At 61.5% G+C, this 9,510-nt stretch overlaps 1 protein-coding gene across 1 annotated transcript; it reads right to left on the reverse strand.

Annotated features, from left to right (window-relative positions):
- Positions 1-1,070: 1,070 nt before the first annotated feature.
- On the reverse strand, positions 1,071-2,919 carry TLX3 (T cell leukemia homeobox 3). The gene is made up of 3 exons (XM_062002800.1): positions 2,502-2,919; positions 1,890-2,133; positions 1,071-1,281 (listed from the first exon to the last, which is right to left on the reverse strand). The coding sequence occupies exons 1-3, from the start codon at positions 2,917-2,919 to the stop codon at positions 1,071-1,073; spliced, it is 873 nt and encodes a 290-aa protein (XP_061858784.1).
- Positions 2,920-9,510: the final 6,591 nt, after the last annotated feature.

The raw sequence follows: 9,510 nt of genomic DNA on the forward strand, positions 1-9,510 counted from the left end.
ACCGCGTCCCGCCCGGCCGCTCCCACGTCCCAAACCCGGGGCTGCTCCCGGCCGCATCCCCCGGCCCCGCCGATGCGGGAAGCGACCGGTAGCGCCGCGTAGCGCGGGCCCCGCAGCCCCGCTCCAAGCCCGCCCCCAGCCCCGGCCGAGCTCCTCACCTCCGTCTCCGCTGAAGGACCGAGGCGGCCGTCGGCTGCTGGCCGGCCGCAGCGGCCCGGCCCCGGGCTCGGCTCTCCCGCGGCGCGGCGGCACACAAGCAGCGGAGAGGCGTTTGTAAAGAAAACGTTTATTTACACGTCTCGGCAAGTACAAAGTATTATACATGGTCTGTGTCAACCCCAAATCTTCTTTATTATGAAACATAAGGCGCTTTCTCTAGAGTCAGTGGCGAAAGGAGAGGGTGCAGGTGCTGTTTCGGTGCGCTAAAGCTCGTCGGCTGGAAAGGTAAGGACAAAACCGAGTGTGTGTCGCCTGGAAGGAGCCCTTATTACTACGGTGAATAAATTACAGCTGACATTAACTTCACCTGGGACAGATGGAAGCTACCGCTTTTCAGCTTAATAGGGTTTCCTAAGCTAATGAGTCATCACCGGCTCCACTTACTCCCCTCCGCTAAGTGATAGGTAGGTATTTTTTTTTTCTTTAGACTATCCTCAGAACAGGAGAAAAAAAAAACCCCAAAGCCTTTTGTTCCAAAGCCAACACAAAATACCTATGTTCAGATTTCGATATAAATAATCGAGGTTTTATATAATTCCATATTAATAGTGCCCAAAATCTCGATGCATAAATAAATTAAATTATTAACACTTCTTACAAAAAGTGACATATTTCCCTTCCTCTAGTGGAACATCGACACGAATATACAAGCGGAGCGCGGGGCCCCGCGACGGCAGCGCCCGGCGGCTCCGCTCCGCGCCGGCGTCGGGGAAGCGCCGCGGCGGCCTCGGGCCCCGGCCCCTGGCTCCGGCCCCGCGGGCACCGCTCGCCGCCTCCGCGCCCGCCCCGTCTGGGGGCAGCCGCCGGCCGAGCTCCGCGGGCGAGTCCGCTGCGTGCCCGGGCCGCAGGGCTCAGACGAGGGAGGTGACAGGGGGGATCTTGGCGCTCTCTTCCTCCCAGGGCTGCAGGTTCTGCAGCGCGAACAGCGACGAGTTGTGCAGGCACAGCGGGTCGGGCTGGATCGACTCGTTCAGCGACTTCTGGAAGGCGTCGTGCTGCAGCTGCAGCATCAGCCGGCTCGCCTGCTGCCGCTCGGCCTCCCGCTCCTCCGCCGTCTGCCGCCTGCCGAGGGACACGCTCAGCCCGCGCCCCGGGACGCCCCGGGACGCCCCGCCGGGCCGTGTCCCGGGAGCAGGCACGGGGCGGCCGGCGAGGCGGGTTGGGCGGTGGGGCAGCACCCGCGTCCGACCCGCGCCGGGCAGCGCCGGGCGGGCGGCAGCCGCTCGGCCCGGAGAGGAGGCAATCCGGACGCAAACCCGCCGTGTCCCACGAACACCCCGTTTCCGAATGTCCCCTCGTTTCCCCGATATTCCCCCGTTTTTCCGATATTCTCCCCTTTTTCCGAATAATTTCCCGTCTTCGAACGATCCCCTATTTTCAAATAATCCCTCGTTTTTGAATAATCCCTCGTTTTTTTCCAATAATTCCCCTTTTTTACGAATAATCCCTCTTTTTTACGAATGGGAGACTTTTGAAAAAAACTAAATCTAAGAATAAACAAGAATAATAATAATAGAATAATAAACCATTCGCCCCGAGTCGTGTCGCTGCCGGGAGCTGGTGAGGAGTGACATCCCGGCCCGAGCCGGGGCTGCCCGGGGGCGGCGGGTGGGGGGCTTCGCCAGGGGCAGCGGTGGCGGGACGGAGCCGACCGGGGGCGCGGGACTCACCGCCACTTGGTTCGCCGGTTTTGGAACCAGGTCTTCACCTGGGCGTCCGTCATCTTGAGGGACTTGGCGAGGGCAGCGCGCTCGGCCGAGGCCAGGTACTTCTGCCGGTGGAAGCGCTTCTCCAGCTCGCAGATCTGCACCCGGGAGAAAGACGTCCGCGGCTTCTTGCGCTTCGGCGGAGTCCGGTTCTGGTAGGGATGCCCGATCCGCCGTGTCACCGTGAAGGGCGTCAGCGCCGCCGCCGCTGCCCGGGTGGGAAGCACAGGGGTCAGCCCCGCGCCCCGCACGGTGCCGGCCGGCCGCCCCCCCGGGGCCGCGCCTCTGGCCGCCGGCCGCCCGCCGCCCCCACAGGGAGTGTGTCTCCCCGAGTTCCCGCTGCCACGTTTCGCCGAGGGGACGCGCGCTCTCCCGAGAGCAGAGCGATGCTTCGGATCGCTGCGAGCGCGGCGAGGGCGGGGGGAAGCGTCCGGGCTTCGTTTATATTCTTATTACTATTGCTATCGTTATTTCGTTTGTTATTTTTTTATACGAACGTCCCGCTCGTTGCCGAGGAGAGGTGGGGAGGGTTGCGGGGGCGCGGCGCGGCTCGCCCGCTCCGCCCCGGCGCCTTACCTGTGAACCTGTCCTTGACGAAGCGCCTGCTGCTCTCCATCCAGGGGAAGTTGAGGCCGCCCAGGCTGGGCACGGCGGGCATGGCCGGGATGGCGCTGGAGATGGGCGGCGGCACGGCCCCGGGGATGGGCCTGTGCGCCGGCACCCGGATCACGCCGGCCGGGGCCAGGCTGAGGTTCACACTGTAAGATCCAGAGTCCTCGAAGGGCGCGGCGATGGCGGGGAAGGGGGCCGGCAGCGCCGGGTAGGGCGCGCCGCCGCGGCCGCCGCCGGGGCCGCCCAGGAAGGTCGCGCCGTCGGGGCCCCGGGGGGGCGGCGGGGGAGCGCTGTCCTGCTCGGGGCCGTTGAGGATCTGGTCGATGCCGAAGCTGATGGGCTCGTGCTGGTGCTGGCCCTGCGCGCCCGCCGGCGGATCCATGCTCGCCGTCCGCCGCCGCCGCCGCCGCCGCTATAAAGGCGCCGCCGCTGCGCCGCGCGCCGCGGGCCCGGCCGGCCCCGCCGTGCGCCGCGCGGAAACTTTGCGGAGCGCGCGCGCCGCCCCGGCTGCCGCCCCGTCATCTCCTCGGGGCCGCCGCGCGCCCCGCGCCGCGTGCGCCCCCGCCGCCGCCATTGGCCGCCGCCGCCCAGCCTCTGCGCTCCCATTGGCTCCCGCCGCTCGGCACCGGCCTCGCGCCCGGCCGCGGGGGCCGCCGCCGCCGCCGCGGTGACATCACTGGGGCGCACGAACAATGGGTCGGCGCGGCGGAGGGTGGGGGGGGGGCGGTGGGGGAGGCGGGGCGGCGGGGGCGCCGTCGGGGCCCGGGGCGGCGGGGAAGGCCGCGGGGACGGGGCCGCTCGCCACGTCGGGGACCCCGCCGTGCCCCCGCCCCCCACCCCGCTGCTCCCGGGTCCCGGCCTTTCCACCGGCCCGTCGCGGCCGCGACCCCCCGACGGCGGCTCGCGCGGCGCCCACCCGGGGCGGCCCTGCGCGGCGGGGGCTGGGTCCCGGAACACCCCCGCGGCTGCCCCGCAGCGCGGGCGTCAAAGCGGCGCCGAGCGGCGAGTGCGGGCGCCCGCCCCGACGGCGGCGCGGAGCGGCGGCCCGAGGCGATGGCCGGGGCCAGGGAGCGCCCGGGACCCCGAGGAGCGAGATTCCGTTTGGGCTTCGTTCGCGCCCAGGCAGCGGGAGCCCGGCACGGCCACCGAGCGAGTTTGCAGACGCTCCCTAACGTCCAAATTGGACTAAAGGCGTTAAAAATTAAATAACGTTCAGCCGCATTTACTTAGTTTCCCTCTTATAAAGGGAAATGAAAACAGGGAATAGAATTTCCCTGTTAATAGGATGTAATGGCATTTGATCAGCACCTGGCAGGGCGATCCCGGGATGCCGGCGCGGTGACAGGAGGGACTTGATTAGTTTTTAAACCTTAGGATTCAATTACCCACGCGATGCGCCGAATCGTTTCAACGGCAGGGAACGCGGCCCGACCCGCCGAGCCACCGCCGCCGCCGCACGGAGCCCTCCCGGCCGCTCGGATGCACCTGCGGGCCGCGGCCCGGCTCCCCCGCTCCGCTGCCCCCGGCAGCGGCAAAAGCGGCGGCCAGGGCTGCCTCTCTCGTCCCTCGTCCTGACCCAGCCTCGCCTAGGGCTCAGGGCACGTCCGAGGCCGGCCCCGACGGGCGCCGCGGAGCCGCTGACTGAAGTTTCCCGTGTGGCACCGGGAACGGCGGCCCCGACGGACACGCGTCCCTTGCCGTCGGAGCGGGAAGGGAGGGGGCGGTGGGCTTTCCCCGGCTCCTGGCATAGGGAGCCCCCCGGCTCGCCCCGCCCGGCGGTCATTAGTGCGGCTATTAAACACCCACCATCCCCCTCGGGAGGACCGCCCGCTGCCCCGGGCAGCGTAATCCGATTGTCCCCACTCGGTGCGGCGGGTGCGAGCGGAGCCGCCATCAGCCGTCGCTCCCCCGGAGCGGAGCTAATCGGATTGACACGATCCCGGCAAGATGGTGCGGGCCGGCAAGATGGTGCGGAGCCGGGCGGGGCTGTCCAGAGCCCCCCGGGACCGGCCGCGGGCGCCCACCCACCACCCCCAATGTCCTCCCGGGGCCACTCTCCGGACGGCCCGGCGGGGAGGGCGGGGAAGAGGCGTGGAGCAGGGGGAGAGAAAAGGAAGAGAGGAAAAGAGAGGGACCAAAAAAAAAAAAGGTGGAAAAAAAAAATGGGAACCGGGGGAGGCTAAATAAATAAATAAAGTGACACCCGGTCCTGAATCAGGGCAGGCTTTGTTAGAGAAAATTGCAGCTTGATCTGCATAATGGGAGCTCGGGCTGCCCAAGGCTATCTTTTTATTGCATGTGTGTCTGCTGTTATCAATTTTGTGAACGATTTCACAGGGAGCCTGGCAGACTTGAGCTGGAATAATATGCAAAGATGAGCTTTGAATAATGAATGATGTGCTTTTAAACCAATTCCAAAGTGTCTGTGATAGTACAATATGAAAAGGGGTGGTAAGTAATAGTATATTTAAAAGGCGCTAGTATGTTTTTATTACTATATTTAAAAAGATATCTATATTATTTTTGTGAAATGGATAATATATCACAGAGTCTTTGATAATCAGCTAAACAATACATTTTTCTTTGGGAAAACTCTCCTGGTTTTACACAGTTAAATGCAGAGTATCGGCGTACAGCTTTGTAACGCTCGGCTACCTTATTAAATATTAACTCTATTTTAATATTAGCTTTTAAATTTAATATGTTGACGTTCTGCAGTTTTACTTTAATTATGTTTTATAATTAATAACCCGGCACGTATGGCAGCCTTAAACGCAGCTCTCCCGCAGCCGCCTGGCCTCCCTCGCCCCTCCGCGCCCGCGGCCGCGCAGCCCCGCGCCACCGCTCCGGACCCCAAACCTCCGCTTTGCCACGGGCCGCGTTTCGCTGGGGCTCCGCTCCCGCCCCGCCCGCTCCGGGACCTGCCCGGGCCGTGCCGTCCGTCCGGCGCGGAGCCAGCAAGAGCCGCGGCCCCGACGGCGCGTCCCGGGCCGGGGGCGGTGTGCGGGTCCCTCCCACACGGCACAGCGCTGCCACCCGCAGCAGCGCCTGGGCCCGGAAGGGAGCTCGCTGGAGCGCCCGTGGTGCGGGGCTGAAGATGTCCACTCAAACCTGGGCCGCTTTGTGCCATCGGGGAGCCGGGCACAGCTGAGGGCTGGCCCCGCACAGGCGGGAGGCAGCTGCGTGTGAAGAGCTCCAGCCAGGCTCCAGGCACAGCACTGCAGGGCATGGCACAGCAGGAGGACAACCTTCTGGGGTGCCTCAGCCCCTGGCACAGCAGGGTTGAGCAGGTGCAGCACTATTGGGATCGTGCCTGTCTGGGCAGGGGGGCACAGCCAGCAGCTCACAGCCAGGCAAGACCCACAGCACCAGAACCACGGGGTCAGAGGGAGGCTGGGAAGTGTGAGGGGAGGCTGCAGTGGAGTGAGAGGTGAAACATTGTCATTACCTGTAAAACTCAGCACTTAGTTCAAGCATTGGCTGAGACGCAGTGCTGAGCACGCGGAGCAGGCAGCAAGCAGCGTGGCACAGCTCTGTTGGCTGGGCAGTGGGGCTGGGCTGGCTCTGCTGGGCTGCCTGGGCTGGGCTGGCATGAATCCAGAGAGTGCTGCACCCAGACACCTGCAAAGGTGTGGGGGGACATAGTTAAGAGGCAAAAAAGTAAGAGGAATGAACATCTCCCTGGCTCCACTGGGCAGAAGATGCCCTTTCCCAGTTTGTCACTGGGAGTCACTGTGGGGAGCGATGTAGTATCTGCCTTACCAATCCCTGAAACCCAGAGCTGCTCCCAGGCCTTGCTGCCATGGGGGATATGCCACAGCCTGCTACAGTCACTGGGTTTGGTTACATGCACTCCTCAGCCTCAGGATCATCATTTTTGGGCTCAACACAGGGAGGGCCCTGCAGTGAGGGCATCCTCCCAGGGTCCACATCCCTGCAGGATCCCCACGTGCCTGGCACCAGCTAATGCCAATGTTCAGCTTTTAAAGCACTTCCTGTAGGATGAGATAGTAAAAACACCTGATGATGCCCACACTGCCCCAACCCCAAATGTTTCTGCCTTTCAAGAACATTGCAGCTCCAGCACCCCTCTTCCAGCACAGCACTGGACACTTCTGTACCTGCGTTTACCTGTGGTGGCCCCAATTGGCACCTGCTCCTGCATGCCACAGGCACTAACACGTGCCACAGGCACATCCAGGCCCTTGGGCTGTGCCATAAAGCAAAACAAACAGGTCTGCAGCTTCAGTAACTGCAACAATGCCTGGAAAGCAGAGGAGGTACGAGGATGGTCCCTCTCCATGGCATGTCACAGTGCCATGGAAAATGAAATCCCCATGTGTAGGTGGTTGGCAGTGCCAGGATGTTATTTAGTGCCCAGAGTGGTGAGGACTGGCAGGTGGCATGGGCTGATGGGTAGCAACAGGCAGAGGGACTTTAGCTGCATCCCACCAAGGTCACTGGAGGTTCCCAAAGGATGAGCACACAGCAGGAGAGCAGGGACAAGGGGTCCACCTTGGGCCCAGCCCCTACACTGAGCAGCTGGAGAGCAAAGAGAGAAGGGTTATTCCTCATAGTAGCATCCCTCCCACCCTGTCATCCTCTCACCACCTTGAGGCCAATGGCACATGTCACAACAGGGACTCAGAGCAGCCCACAGATTGAAATCTGGCTGCACCCTAACAGGGTCCTGTGCCATGCTGCTGTGCCCCCAGGGATGGGCTCAGCACCACGGGCTGGGGATGCTGTGCAGCCCTGACTGGCACATGCAGCATCCCTCCACGCAGCTGAGCTGCTGTGCTGGGGAGGAGCATCTGTTAGATGTAGCACGGGTCAAACCATCCATTACACCTTATTTTGTTTAAATGATGTTTACCATTAATTATTTTTAAGATGAGGCATTTTGTTCCTAAGGTGAGAGGGACAGGTCTCTGGGAGTGAGACCAAGAGAAACCACTGCAAAGCTCCTCCAGCCTTTCCAAACCAGGAGGCAGCATTTTATAATAATGGGCCGTTAATTGATGATGCACAGCTCCTACCGAGCTGAGCAGGGGCTGCAGAGAGATTGATGCTCCAGCAGGAATCCCAGGGGCAGGGAAGCCCCTTCAGATGCATGAGGTGTTGCTGCTCCAGCAGCTGTTGGGAGGCTATGTGGGGTGCTCCAGTAGCCCCTTGCACCCACACATGGGCTGCATTGCAGCCCCTGGCTGAAGAAACCACCCCAGAGCCAGGCAGCCCTCCCCGTTAGACAGCCATGCAACCACTCTGTATGATGCAGCTGTAGGGGTAGAGGTGCAAGTGCATGGTCATGGTAGTGCCCAGGAAGTGTCACAGCTGGCTTTGGGGCTGCCATGCTCAGCCATGCCCCCAGAGCTCATCTCTGAGGAGATAGCAGTGGTAGCAGCAAACTCACCTGTGGCTCTGCTGTGGAAAGAGAGGCTCAGGGTCTTTAGCAAACCCAGGTAGTTAAGGATTGGATCACACCTGAAACTGCTGAGCGTGTGCCTCAGTCATCAGTTAACTGCTGTGCTGGGGCCTGAGCCCAGTCCAGATGAGCTCAGCAGAGCATTAGGCAGCCCAGTGCACCCATTCAGCTGTGTTTCTGCACTGCCAGTGCCTCTCACATCAGTCTTTCCCCAGCACTCTGGCTGTGCATGTCCTGGGCTGCATCTGCTGGCACATTGTCCTACACATCCAGGCAGCCAGAAGCTCCAGTTCCTCTGAAGGCTCCATCTTTCAGGGCCTGGGACCCTCACCCAAGGTACAGATGGAAGCCAGTGCTTAGAGGAGGAGGGGTTTGACCAGTGTCTGGCCTAGAGCTCAGGTCTTCAGCAGCATCTGCACACTGCCACAGTTAAATCCTTTTTCTTTCAAAGACACTCAAGGCTCTGTCAGCTCTCACATATCAAACTTTTGTTCTCAGACCCCTCCTTTAACACACAGAAATTCACAGGCTGGGAAGCTGCACGAGCCTGAGCCTGCTGCAGGCAGCCCCTGCTGCCAGAGCTGCCCTTGGGATGTGCCAGCCTCTAAAGGCATTGCCCCTTGCTTCAGGTTTTGTCTCTCCCATAGGGTGACAGGAAAGGGCCATATCTTGCTGCATGAGGAAGTTGCAGCAGGTGCTGAGATGTTTCCTTTGTAGCTTCTGGCTTTGGCAGCAGATCTCAGAGTGGGTAAGGCCACTCCTGTTCTCCACAGCCTCTTCTAGATGGATATTGCTGCATAAGCCCACCATGCTTTAGGGTGTTTTGCATGTCACTGATTACATACAGCTCATGTGGAAGTCAGCATGACAGAGGACACAAAGAGCTCCCTCTTTAGCCATAGCCCTGGAAGCAGCATCTTTGTGGGGCTGGTGGGGTGATGCCAGAGTTCAGGGTGGAGAGAGACACGGGTGCTCCACGTCCTGGCAAGTGAAGCAGAAGGAGGAGACAGTCAAAAGCAGCTTATGTGTAGCCAGTTGCTGCCTGAGCTCTCTGCTTGCACCCAGCTGTGCCCACCTGGGGGGACCTGAGGTGCTCACACAGGAGGGTGATGCAGCCCTGACTCTCTGCAGGGCCCTGTGAGATATTTATGGGTCCTTCTCCTCAGGGCTGGGCCCCGCTATGTGCACGCTCCCGAGCTCAACAGGCCTTAGGACAGAGCACTGGCCTCACTGCCATGTCCTGGCGATGGACAGGGCTCCTGTGGGCAGCAGCAGCAGGGGCAGGCACTCAGCTCTTGCTGCTCAGCACAGCAGATCCACACTTTTGGCAGCCTAAATTGGTTCCTCTTTTTCTGAGGCAAGAGCTCTGGTGCTGTGGAGTCTAAAGGTCAGCCTCTCTATCCTTTCCTTGAAGCTTGGAAGGGCTGTTTCCCTCCTGGCTCCAGCTGGGGAGAGCTTCACCCCAGGTAGCCAGAAGAGGAGGGCTGGGGGGTCTGAGGTCTGGCCTCTTCAGCCATATCTCCATCAGCCAAGGTGTACTCCCTGCAC

This window comes from Colius striatus, chromosome 9, assembly GCF_028858725.1.
Source record: "Colius striatus isolate bColStr4 chromosome 9, bColStr4.1.hap1, whole genome shotgun sequence".
Lineage (NCBI taxonomy): Eukaryota > Metazoa > Chordata > Aves > Coliiformes > Coliidae > Colius > Colius striatus.